The following is a 13,665-nucleotide window of genomic DNA, read 5'->3' as shown; positions in this document are numbered from 1 at the left end:
CGAAGAGTGCAGTTGTCGGTCTTTAATGGAGTGCTTGACAGTCAACTGATGGCGAATAATTTAATTAATTATTCGCGAATCGGTAGAGCTTCAAGCTACAGATCCATGAGGTCCCCTCGTTAGCTCATCGAATTTTATGAGAATGAAGTTTTAGATTAATTTGATTTATTCAAATTAATTGAGAAAATTAATTATATATGATATAATTAAGTTTATGTAATTATATATGATGTAATTACTATAATGTATTTGATACATTATAATATAAAGAATTTATGAGAGGAATTAAATATTTGAATATGATTCAAATGTTAATTATATGAATTAGATTCATATAATTAAAATTTAATGTAAATATGATTTATATTAAATACCATAAGCGAGAGAAAAGAAACTATAGGTTATATATAACATATGATTGCATAATATATAATAACCAACTTATTATATATTAAATTTATTTATTAGTTATTTTATTATTAAATAATTTTTTTAATTATTTAATTTTATTGTAATTAAGGGGAGGGAGTTACAATTCCCTCCCCATCTTTTTCTTTCCACCATTTCTCCTTAAAAAACCCACAAAGAAAAAAAAAAACGATACAAAATAATATAAGCACTATGCAGTTGAGCTACGCTCATGTTGGCAATACAAAAGAAGGTTGCACTCTCAGTAAAGTTTTTTTTTTTTTTTTGGCTCTCCCAAGTTTAATCTCTCAAAATTCTGCCTTCTCCCTCAATCCCAAAACACTCTAGAGCCCACACCTTTTAGATTCTCACCAGAGAATACTAAAGACTCCTTCATGGTAGTGTTCGATGGATTCAATTGAAGAACGTCTTCAAGGGTAAGTTTTCCTAAACCTTTTTCGTTTAATTTTTTGTTGCATGTTGTATGATTTATTTTTTCCCCAAATGCATGTGTTGTAAAATTTTCTTTCTAAAAACTGATTAGAAATTGGGATGATTCACTTCCGCTACGGACCCCTTCACTGGGATTCTTTTAGCAAGGGTACAGTTATAGATGACAAAGACATTGTAGGCTTGCTTCTATTGTTGCAAATTTGGGCATAGGATCGATTTCCTCTTTTAGTGCCTCGACGACTCCACTAATATGAAAACAACTAAAGGGTTAAACCACTTGTAGTATGGTAAGCATTTTTACCTCATTATCGTTGTCTTCATTATGAAATACTAATAACTAATATTCAACTTCTGATTGTTGTAAATGGAGTGACAATTTTTCTGTAGTTAGAGCACCGACGCATGTTCTATTGCCATATAGATGCATATTGGATACGTTATGCCTAGCCAAATAATATTATATTTATTTATATATTATATATTAATAATGTTTCAATCTTTTGTTTCACTAATATTTTAATACATATGCATGCAGATTAGTTGGGAGCCATACAACCATCTCATCCAACTATCACCACCATATTATCTTAATGGTAATGAGATATGGACATCTAGATGTCCACTCATATGTTTTTTTGTTGTGGGGGGTAGCATCGTCCAAATCGTGTGATGCGTCAATTTGGGATGTTGCAACAAATTTCTTAACTTTGCAATACAGACGCTTGGCTCCATTCACACGATCTAAGAGGTAGGCATGAGCAAGATTGGATTGCATATTTGGCTCTTCAAATTTCAATTTGAGAAAATCGTCAAAATTTAGTTGTTAATAGACCTTCTGTTAACAATAATGTAGATACTGGGACTGGATATATTGAATGGTATGCCACCGTGAGCAGGTGATATAACAAAAATAGGAGTATCCTATCATTTGTTTATATGAGTTTATCATTTACTAGGATTGTTTAATTTTATTGCTTAATTACATACCAAAATAATTTTTAAAGTCATCAACTTGTTATTCAATTATTTTCAGGCCGGTTTACCAAATATGATATTATCTGCTATAAGGGCCTTGCTAGACTCACTTCTATATATCGAGTGTGATATTTCGATGGTGATATTCCAATGGAAGAACAAGGAGATCCAACAAGACATCAGGATGTTTCTATTCAACCTAATGTTCAGAATGAATATCCAACAATCCTACTCGATCATTTTACACGTAGTAACATGATGTTGTCTCCCTCAACATTTAAAAATTTTCCAATAACCCTCAATATGCTAAGTATGGAAGAAGGGCAACTTCACATGTCCGTCTAGATGTCCATGATCAGTATGTGATATACCAAAATCGTGGTGAGGGTATACACTTTATGGAGGAGGACCAACCATCAAGTGTAAGAGATCGTTTCAATCATGGACACTATGTAACTCAACATGATCGATCTAGGCGTAATAGAGGGCCTTATTCTGGTCATGAATAAAGAAAATTGTACTAATAAGAAAATGCACTTTGACCTTGAATATTACTAAATGCGTATGTTCAGGAGACGCATTCCCTTTTCTTTCTTTTCTTTTCTTTTAAATTTAATTATTTGAATGTGTCTCTTCAAGATATGCATTCAAGTGCACGGTCAAAAAAAGAATAAGATAATGTCGAATTCGTCTATTCAAGAGACACATTCAAATAAAGACAAAAAGTACCCCATTTTCCTTAAATAGTTTGAAAACAACCCAACCTAGCAACTAACTTGAATTTTTGGGTTAGTCCAAATAATTCCCCAATCCAACCTATGTACACCCAGTTGTGTTGATGTCAATTCAGATCTCATGAACAGAAGAGAAAAAAATAATATTCGACGATGATGATACATCCTTCCTTGATCAAATTTGTCAAGGTGGTTTAAGACCCCAAGGCAAATTGGTTAATACCAACACCATCCATATACTTAGTCTATCTTTTCACAATGACTCGATAGGAATCACTTCAAAAAGAAGAGACTTTACGACATGAACTCTTGGATGGTCGATTAAGTCGAACCTTTCATCTATGCACTAGTGGATTTGATCATTAAGCCCAACGTCCAAAATAGACTTATTGTCAATTGAGAACAAAAAATAAATCAGTAGAAAAATATGAAAATTGAAAAACTAGATAAAATAAAATTTGAAATCGAAAATAAGATCAAATATGATATTTGAGAAAAAAAGATTACATTCGATTTCTAAAATTTGAAAAGTGTAAGGGGATAATTTAGGAGAAAGCAATATTCATGCTAAAAACCTGCAAATTGCAGAATTAGTTACAATGTAAATGAAAATCCAGATAAGGACATTTTAGAGGTAAAGAAAAGTGGTAATAGATGGGCGAGTGTATTTGTTATAAATTTGATGAAGGTTCTGTTTTGCTATCCTTCCCAACGTAATCTTTCAAACAAAAAATAATATGATTCAAAATTTTAAAGTAAGACTAATTAATAAAAACGAGATGTTTTCTAATATTTCACGTTTGAAACAAAATTATAATAGAAATAATCATAAAACAATTTAAAAAACATATGATTTAGTTATGGTTAACAGAAAATCTAATATACATATAAAAAGTTAGTTAGGAAAATTAATATAGTATAAGATTTGAAAATTCAAAATAAACAGATGATTTAGTTAGAATTAAGAGAAAGTATAGTATAAATATAAAAAGTCAGTTTCGAAAAGAATTTAGAAAAAATCGAAACATTTTTTAAAGATAGAAGATTGTTGAGATACAAGATTTCAATTTTTTCAAAATTATGCCAGATTTTTAGCATGGAATGAGGCATTCTGATAAATTAATTACAATGTAATTAAGAAAGGTGCAAAATTATACAGTAGAATTAAAAAGGTTGTTGAGGGTATTTTAGGATTAACGAAAATTCAACCTATATGTTATCACACAATTTGCTATATTTCAAAAGAATTCCATGGTTTGTTATTTCTCCAAATGAAAGTGTAATTAGTGCTATATATATCTGATTTTCCCTTATTTTTTTTATGATTGGTGATGAAGTCAATGGATTTGTCCATGGATTTGTTGATCTTATTGGATAATCAATCTTTTGGGCTTGATGATCTTCAATTGAATGCTTTATCTTTGGACTAAATAATGTTCAATTGGATAATCTATATTATATTTGTTGATTAGATTGGATCGAAGATTGATTTGTCAATCAGCGGTTGGCAAATCGTCTCTAAATAAAATTATTTACCATTAAGACTATTTCTACAAGGATAAAAGAAATAGTAGATGTCATTTCTCCAAATTACATATTCATCGAGGGCAATCATTATTTTCAGTGGGGGATCTATAGTTTTATGTAAGGGGACACAAATTCATATAAATATAATTTTAGATACATCGATATAATATTCAAATCATATAATATCGCTGAAATGAACATAACTAATTGACATACGCACAAACAGAATTTCATGTTAGGAGACACAACTTTATATAAGGTTAAAATTATAGCTCATTAATGTCTAAATTTGTGTCATATATAGTTTTCCAACTTTACTAGATCATTGACATCTCAATTATTGTGTCTAATATGTAGTACTAGACATTTTTTTAAAAAAATAATGAGCTACAAAATCGAAATTGTGAGGTTCAATTAATAAAAAAAAATCTAATACAACGATTAATTATTAAGCATTTTTAATATGAGATTTATAGCTACTAAATTGAAAGTTTATATATATATATATTAGACATTTTTAAGGGAAAGTTAAAATTAAAAGTTTAGATATTTATTAGTCATCTACACTATCTTAAAGAGATATTGGGGGACTATTTTACTTGCATTATAATTTGTTTATATATATATATATATATGTTGAAATAAAGGTAACTGATCAAACAGTATAACAATGTCACACGCAGTATGTCAACAATTGTAAGAACATTAGAAAGTAAAGAGATAAACTAAGATAGACAAAATGCAAGGTTTGGTAACCCAGCTTGGTGAAATACCACCTATGTCTGGGGAGCATTACGTCCGCGGAAGGATATTTTTACTAATATGAATTCAAGCAATTACAACGTTGTACTTATCTGTAAACATATGACAAATACAGTGATACATGAATAGCTCAATTCAATGAATGAATACTTAGACTCTCCCTAAGTGTGAGACATTCTCACAAGGAAACTTAGGCTCCCCTTATGTATGAGAATACTAATAAGCAATCATTTAGGCTCCCCTTAAATGTGAGACTTCCTCTCAACCGTAATCTTTCCACCTTCTTGTGAAAACCTTTTCACGTGATGAATTTAAGCTCACTCTAAATTAGGGAATCCCTTCTCAAGTAATGATGAAATCTTGGGCGTCCCCTAAGACCTAGAACAACCTTCTCACGAAGCTCATTTCAACAATGATCACAAGTACAATGTCAAGATTAATAATGATTTCGAATCACAGTTCTCATGTTTGGCCACTACGAGAACGAAACTCTCTTCAAACAAAATATGAAAGAGCAACAACCCTAGCAAGATATCAACTTGCTCTTAATAAGGTACAATGAAAAAAGATAATTAGAGTCATTCAAAAGCAACATAACTTAAATAAGGAAAGAATCCTTAGAAAAACAATATCGCCGGAAAAATAGATAAGAAAAAAGAATAATCTACAAAATCAACAACGGAAGAGACATCTGGAAAACATTTCTTTATACAACCACCAAAACAGCAAGCATTAACCACCCTTAAATAAATATAGCCAATTTCAAACTATATAACTCAGCAGTAGAGTGTTGCCTCGACGTGGCGGAAGTCATCCGTTTGAGTTTGATTATCCCTAAACTCGATGTGAGTTTTTTTATTTTGACTTGCTCCCCCGCTGTGATCAAATGAGAATGGATAAAAGGCTCGTGTGATTGACGTGAGAGGATAGGGATGACTATATTTCTAGGAGCGAACTCCAGGCGAATGCGCATAGATACAAGTTATGCCTTATTATGAAAGACAATTCCGTTACATACGCAATTAATTGATGCTATTTTTGCTATACTTTTATCTAAATTTACTCAAATAATAGAATATTGTCTAATGTCATATACTTATTTCTTTAATAAATTATAACATTTAGAGATAGAATAAGAGACTTTGATAAGAGGAAACTCAACACATACAAAACTTGTAAAAGATGTGAAATAGTTGAAAATTGATAAAGTTGTTGTTTCAATTCTGAGGGAGAGAGTGGATGAGATAATATATTTGACCAAATTTTATTGTAAAAAAATTAGAAAACTTTAGGGCCACATGGACTGTCTAATGTCTACCCCATTTCCAACAATGATTATTTGTGGAAGTAACAAAATCAGACTCACTCAGAAACCAACCAAAGCAATGAATTTTGGATTCATTGAAACCAACCCTTTTCTTTGTAGAAATGATTCCGAAAAAGCATTCTCGAAAGCACTTTCTACATAATTTGAATCCCCTCTCACATCTTACTCTCATATTTAGATATATTGTAGTTAACATGATTATTTTTTTAAGTATATATAATAAAAATACAAAATAAATTTATTCAAAGCTATAACCGGAATAAACCAATGAACCGATCTAAGGCGAGTTGATGGTTGATCAGAACTTTTGATCTAATTAACCAAGCCCAAGGGTTGTACCATGGACTTCACAATAGTTGAGTCGGTCTAATTCAAATTCAAACCATGTCTTTAGGCTTTAGACTTGTGTTTGGGATGAACTTGGACCTTTAATTTTTAGGGTTGGGCTAACCCAATGATAAATTGATGGATTAAATTAATCTTTAAACTAATACAATTATTAGTTCACAAGTTTAATTGATACAACAAAAAAAAGTTTAGAGATATTACTAACCGTCTAGAACTTATATGTGAACATGTTTTGAAGCAAAGGAAATATAATTTTAAGTATCCCATTTTATATCACATGATTTTTTTTTTTAACAATATGTGGGTGGGAAAATTAAATTTCTGACTTCAAGGTTGATATTATAAGCATCATAACAGTTGAATTTGGCTCATTTTGAGACTCTTACCGAGATGGTTGTAAATTAGTTTAAAGAAAATCATATTTTCAATTATGTGTATTAGGAAAATCTATACCACAATTTACTTGAGTACAAATATACTTCTAATTGTGGTATGAAAAGCATATTTGACAACAATTTATTTGAAAAACTATAACAAATCTCAAACCGTCTCCAAAACACACATCTTGAAGCGATGTTTGGGATTATATAAAAACCTTAACGTTTCACGTGTTTGATAAGATTGATTACCAATAAATTTGTTAGAATCACTTTCTCAACCACACATTTATTCTTCCTATTTTTAAAATTTATTCCTTACTACCTAACTCTTGAAGATAGATTCTTGTAAAATAAACTGTACTCCCTAACAAAACTTCAATTTTAAATTTTATTCTTTATAAATTAAAATTGATTTGTATATTTAATAGTTTCGTCACAAAAATCAATTTCTATATCTTAAAATTTCAAATCAATTTTTATATCTTAAAATTTCAAATCAATTAGTGCAATACATGCCACCTTTTTTTTATTAAATAATAGAGAAATTTTCAAAAATAAAAAAATAAGAAAGACTATTTACACAAAATAACAAAACTTTAATCTTCTTTGATAGAGACTGACAGAAATCTATCATTATTTGTTTCTTTTGAAAATTTTCCTAAATAATATCATACTTTTTTATATATAAAAAATTACACATACTTTTCCTCTATTTAACAAGTAATCTTATACTAAGAAATAACGTAAAGGAAACAAAAAATATAAATTTAAGTTGAAAGCATATATATGATATGACATTCTAAACAAATATTTTAAAATATGAATTATCAACAAAAAGAAAAAAAGAAAAATACAGTTTTTTTATAAAGATTCTATTTAGTCATTATTATTAATCATAACAATTTAATCTTTACTAAATACTATAACCTAACTTTTTGTTAAAATTTATTAAACACTGATTTACTTCATTTTATCGTTGATTTTTCTAGAAACTCAGTTGCCAACAATTACTTTCAGAGATGCATCGTTTTTTTTTCCTTGACAGAAAAAACTATCTTAGTGAACCTTAGATTTCAAAATACACAAGTATGTAAAAGCTAAAACTAAGGTCAAGTATTTGTTGAATAATTAAAATAAACTTAATAAAAAAACTGTTTTCTATGCAAAAATTTAAACAATAGAATTATTTAAAAGTTAGAAGTAGAAGACTAAAATGATCTAAAATAAAAGATGGAAAAATTATGAACCAAAAAAGATTAAAACTAAAAATATACTTTACTAAAAAGGGTAATTGCTTTTAATGGTAAAACTACTAAAAATATTTTTAAATATAATAAAATACTATCATAGACACTGATAGACATCTATAAATATAGATCATAAAACTTATTAGTAACATTTTGTTATATTTATAAATAAGTTGGTTAAAAAAATTACCTAAAAATATATCAATGCACGAATAAAAAATTTAAAAGGAAAAACATCTAAAACGACGAAAAAGCACCATTCCACAATATTGCGTTTTTTCCCCCTATACGATACGACGTTCAATCACTGTGCTTTAAAACTTTCATTGAATCTTTATTTATACAAGTAATCAAGTAGTTTATGACACTGCTAAACTGGCAGAAGGTTTGTTCCCAAACATTTTCTGATCTTTGTTTTTCCTTTTTTGTACAAGAAATGTGAAAATGGACGATGTTGCATTTTGGCCATATAGTGAAAAGCAACTTACAGGAAGTTAGAGCAAGGCAAGTGAAACGAAAGAATGCATTAAATCGATCTGCTCTGTAAAAGATGAGGGAATAATGTTTTGATATGAAGTAATTAATGTTAATGAAAGGGACAAACATGAAACCTTCATAGACTAAAACAATATTTAAACCTATGTAATTTATATACGATAGAAATGTAGCTATGGGTTACCTTTTTTTATGAACTGTCACGAATCAAATTGGTTGGCTCACTCAAAACATAGTTGGGCAGTTCATATTTTGCGCCTGCGATAAGATTGATATTGATGATTAAACTAAAAATAACATATCACAATTTCTTAAGGGAAGCAATGCTGTGGACCTCTCTCATCGTAACAGATTGTCAAATCTGCATTTTGAACGATGACCCCTGCACTGTCTATTATTGCTTGTGCAAGAGAAAGCTCGGCTTCGGCGGCTGCTCGTAGTGCATCCCAAATCTCTGGTAGCCATGGAAAATAGTTAGTAAATTTTAGTGCAGGATGTAAAGGAAAAGGAATGTATAAGAAAGATGAAGTCAATGTTAAAGATTTGAAGGGTATGTAGTAGCCCAAAGATGGGAAAACAAGAGAGAGAATTTCTTATATTCATCTTTTTTTTTTTTTTTTCTTCCTCTTTTTGAAAATTTTCTTATATTCATCTTAGGAACCTATTAGTTTACATGTTTCTCACAATTTGCAAATCTCATTTTTAATATGCCCTTAATACTCTAATAATATCCTATTATTCACATACTTCTCTCAATTGGTTGCTAAAGACGGAGACCTCTCATTGTATTAGAGTTCTGTTTATTGCAAGGTCCACGAATTAGTCGATTATCCTTTTGTCATGTGATTTTTAAGCTCAATATTTGTTCAAATTTTGAAGTGATCCAGTATTTTGGGGACTGGGGAGGCATGTTAGAGAATTGACCAGTAGAAGATTGAAGGATCTTTGGAACTGGAACTTTATTTGGCCATTTGCAACAACTATATACCTGGGATCTAGAATTTCAATTGGTGACTAAAATCAATTGTAGTCATTTAATGAAAGTGAAAATCGAAAGAAAATTGTGCCGTGAAATAGAGACCTTCATATGGATAAGGTTAAGGTTTGCATCAAATAAAAGCACAGCAAGAACATAGTCTAAAGGCAAAGTTAGGGCCAACACAGTTTTGACTTAAATTACAAATAGCATTGACTTTAGTTACAAATAGCATTGCTTTCTATCTAGCAAACAATGGGATAAAAACCATTTGGGAGAAGTGAAAGCAAAAAGTTGGAGAAAAATAGGAACTGATGTCTTTAACCACAGATCGATAAGGGACAGCAAAATCCGTTGTGAGAGAAAAGAAATTCAAATGAGGCAAGTCGCTTCAAAATTTTGTGGTGATTCCCAGTGGTTTTCATTAAGCTTTACAAAAATACTAAGGCCACTAAAAGAAGATAGAGGGGAAAGAAACCCCACGAAATTAAATAGAATAAGAGGTAACCAACTGGGGAAAAAAAAAGAAAAAGAAAAAAACCCTATAAAAGTGAAGTCGAGACATATGAATTTCTAGTTAACCAAGTTCCATAATCCTAGGTAACTAGCTACAACAAATCTTTACTCACAAAAAAAGAACTATTCATAATATAATTAATAACTAGCTACATAATAATAATTAAAAAGACTGAAGCAATCATGCCAAAGCTCTCTACATCACATTTCTTCATACCCCTAAACAAAATGAAACAATAGGAAGAGATTCTTCGATGTGGGTGTAACAGCAATCAGGAATCAGCATAAAAATAGGAAACCTTATATCTCCAAACTGAAGAACTGAGTTTATTAGGAAACAGGAAAAACAATGGAAGGATCCTAGAAATTGGAGATAGGTCCAATCACTATTCTTATAGCTGTGAAAGATATCATAGTTGTTTCCAAGGGATAATTCATCCCAACCTTTATGGGGTCCCCTGCAACTACAGTGGTCATCTATCCCTAGTTTTACATTTTCCTCGAGTCAGAGAAGTAGATTCTGAGACCAAAAATCATGAGCTACTTCATAGTTTGCTACAATAAAAGAAGCCCTATTCCTAATTATATAAACTCTTGGTAACTTGTTTGATCAGCTAACCTCAAATGAACCATGAATAGTTTTAACACTGGTAAAAAATATTCAGAGACAGGACTACCTTTTCGGCCGCCATAGTGAGGTGCAGTGTCCCAGAACTCATCCCGTAGTTGCATGAGCTGAGACCTTGTAATTGGCTGAGGATGCTTCCACGATTTTGGCTTCCGTATCTTCTTTATGGACCCTACATAAAGAAGTAATTTCAGTCCCATCTTGATGGCTTTAATCAAGTATAAACCAACAAAGCCAGATTTGAAGCTAGCAGCATGGTCGTCTTGAAAAGTTCAAATGAAATACCTAAACCTTCAGCACTATAAAAAAACCGAGGAGAATTACAAACTTCATCCTAAACATTTTTGCTACTTTATCTTTCATTTTCTTTACTCTTTTGAAGTGCCTTCTATCAATTTCAGTACCTCGGAAAAGTTCTTTTCCTCTTTATAAACAAACAAGAAGATCAACAATTCCTGTACTTTGTCAGTATTTGTCACGAGAATAGAGAGGGATAGGGAGGAATACACGTACAGCTATTACCTTATACATTTTGCAGATATATGGAAAAGAGTCAAAAGACAATTGACATTCCAGAAACTAGCATGTTGTAACTTTCCTTTTTAATTGCAGTATAAAACATAAATATAAGGTACTAATAGGGTATATTTGTTTATAGGTGTTGAGTTGGTTTTGTTCTGTTAATTGTTAATTAAATTGTTTTGTATCTTCTCCCTCTCATTTTAATCTAACATATAAGTATCTGTTTTGACTAATTCAATATTATGAGGAGAGAGATTATGTTTTACTCTGATTATCTTTAGGTACAGTTCGTTTATATGTTAATGGCTGAATTTTTAGTTATAGAATGCTAACATCACAGCTTCACAATTAATCTAGTAAAACTCATTGAATGCGAAACTAGTTTACAGCCACAATTATGCCAAGATATTCCGATCGAAAATCTTGACAATTTCATTGATCTGAAAGAATCAATCCGTGGTGGAATTTGAATCACCAACATAAAATGTCAATGAATCTGTGAGCAGTACACTAAGTAAACTTTGAACCATCATTCTCAAAATATGTGACTAATATAATTAATTCCTTAATTATGTAATTATCTGAATTTGAGAACTGTTCATCCTGGTTAATTCACCACTACAAAATCTGATAATCACAAGTGAAGCTCAAGAATCTCCTGTCACAGTCACAAAACAGAAAAAAAACTCACAGCATCAAGAAACGCTATAACCGAAGAAAGAAAATCAAGAGCAATCCATTGCATTTCCAAGAAATTCAATGCTCTCAAACCAACACTCCCGCTCTCCGTAGCACAGCAAATCAACATGCATTGATTATCATCAAATATTCCTCGTAGTCAAGCCAGCGGATGAACATTAAACGAAATTTCTCCGACAATAAAAAGAAGAAAAGAATCACAGAAGCGAAGTGAACCTCACCGTCTCCGTTGGTCTGCGACGATCCAGCACAGCCCATTGTGCTTCGCTAGAACACAAGCCTCAATTCACGGGTAGATGGAGAGAAAGATTAGGCTTCAGAAAAGCAGAAACTCCTCGAGAGTTGAAATGGAAGAATTTTGCAGAGCTGAAGAATAAGCTTTTTGTAGAGTGGGAAGAAGAAGAAGAAGAAGCTCCGAATATTGAATTTACTTTTTTCCAAAGGATAATTTAACCAATTAAACATTTCATTATCATTATTATTATTGTTATTATTATCATTATCATTATCATTATTATTATTACATTTAAGAGTTTAGTCTTCGAATATCAAATTAATAAAACTTGTTTGAAAGTCTAAATTGATTTCCTAATAAAAATTTGGAAATTTCATCTCTAAAATTATATGTATTACGTGATGTATATCTAATGAAGTGTAATATGGAGTATAAATAGATATATTATAAAAATTCAAAGCTTAAATTAAATAAGGTAAGAATAATTGTTTTAGATGACAAAATTGTTGAAAATATTTTCAAATATAGTAAAATGTCATGTCTATCAGTATAGACAGTTCCTATAGATAAATCAGTTAATTCATCTTTCTATATTTATAAATTGATCATTTTTAATTGAATTAAAAAAATGTATTAATAATTCTAAAACTTTTAATTTTGTATTTAATAAGTTTTTAAACTTTAAAAAAAAAATTATAAGAAATATAAAATTAATATTTGATCTAAATTTTAAAAGTAATTTAATAGTCGACTTTTAAGTGTGTCCAATAAATTTCTAAACATAAAAAAGTCTAATAGATTCTCAAATGCATGTTGTTTCAATAGGTCTCTTTGTTCTTTTTTCTTGTTTAATTAATCTTTGACATATTTTATTTTTTTTAAAAAAAATAATTCACTAATAAATTTTAAATTTTAATAAAACTTTTATTTTTTAAAGGTATTTGAATTCTAAATTTTGAAATTTATTAATATGAAATTCTCACATATAGAAAAAATGTTAATTTATTTACACAAATAACAAAAAAAAAAAAATACTGATAGACACTAATATACTTCTATCAACCTCTATCAATGATAGAATTGTATAAATTTTTATTACTTATAGTATTAATGATAGACTTCTATCAATTTTGATCTTTGATAGACACGGATAGACTTGTACTAGTTTCTATTGTTTTGTGATAGATCACAATTATAATTAAACTTTATTATTTATTTAAATACTTTTTTTCTTATTTTCTATTTTTGAAAATTTATTTTTTTATGATGTATATTTAAAATTATGCCTAAATTCGTGCGGGATTAAAACTAGGGTGAGGGAGTTGAGGGCTGTGAATGCGGCAGTTGGCTTTCACGTGCCTTGAAGGTGAGTCGAGCTTTTTATTTCTACTTTTTATTTCTTTATTACTTCCCTTTTTTATCCTTTCAAACGT

The 13,665-nt window shown here is 29.9% G+C and overlaps 1 protein-coding gene across 3 annotated transcripts; it reads right to left on the bottom strand.

The window, feature by feature from the left end:
- Nucleotides 1–4,844: 4,844 nt before the first annotated feature.
- On the bottom strand, nucleotides 4,845–12,448 carry LOC120073863 (uncharacterized). 3 transcript variants are annotated; one of them, XM_039026780.2, is made up of 5 exons: nucleotides 12,219–12,434; nucleotides 10,826–10,948; nucleotides 8,991–9,110; nucleotides 8,841–8,914; nucleotides 4,845–5,735 (listed from the first exon to the last, which is right to left on the bottom strand). In XM_039026780.2, exons 1-4 carry the CDS (start codon nucleotides 12,253–12,255, stop codon nucleotides 8,847–8,849), a joined length of 348 nt encoding a protein of 115 aa, XP_038882708.1. In that variant the 5' UTR covers nucleotides 12,256–12,434; the 3' UTR covers nucleotides 4,845–5,735; nucleotides 8,841–8,846. The 3 variants fall into 3 exon arrangements, with proteins under 3 accessions (XP_038882708.1, XP_038882691.1, XP_038882682.1); XM_039026763.2 differs by lacking the exon at nucleotides 4,845–5,735 and adding an exon at nucleotides 8,470–8,702; XM_039026754.2 differs by lacking the exon at nucleotides 4,845–5,735 and having other exon boundaries at nucleotides 8,671–8,914; nucleotides 12,219–12,448.
- Nucleotides 12,449–13,665: the final 1,217 nt, after the last annotated feature.

This window comes from Benincasa hispida, chromosome 1 (assembly GCF_027475165.1).
Source record: "Benincasa hispida cultivar pf3 chromosome 1, pf3_genome.v1.1, whole genome shotgun sequence".
Taxonomy (NCBI): Eukaryota; Viridiplantae; Streptophyta; class Magnoliopsida; order Cucurbitales; family Cucurbitaceae; genus Benincasa; species Benincasa hispida.
Note: the sequence above shows the minus strand (reverse complement) of the source record. Positions and strands in the feature narration are given on the sequence as shown.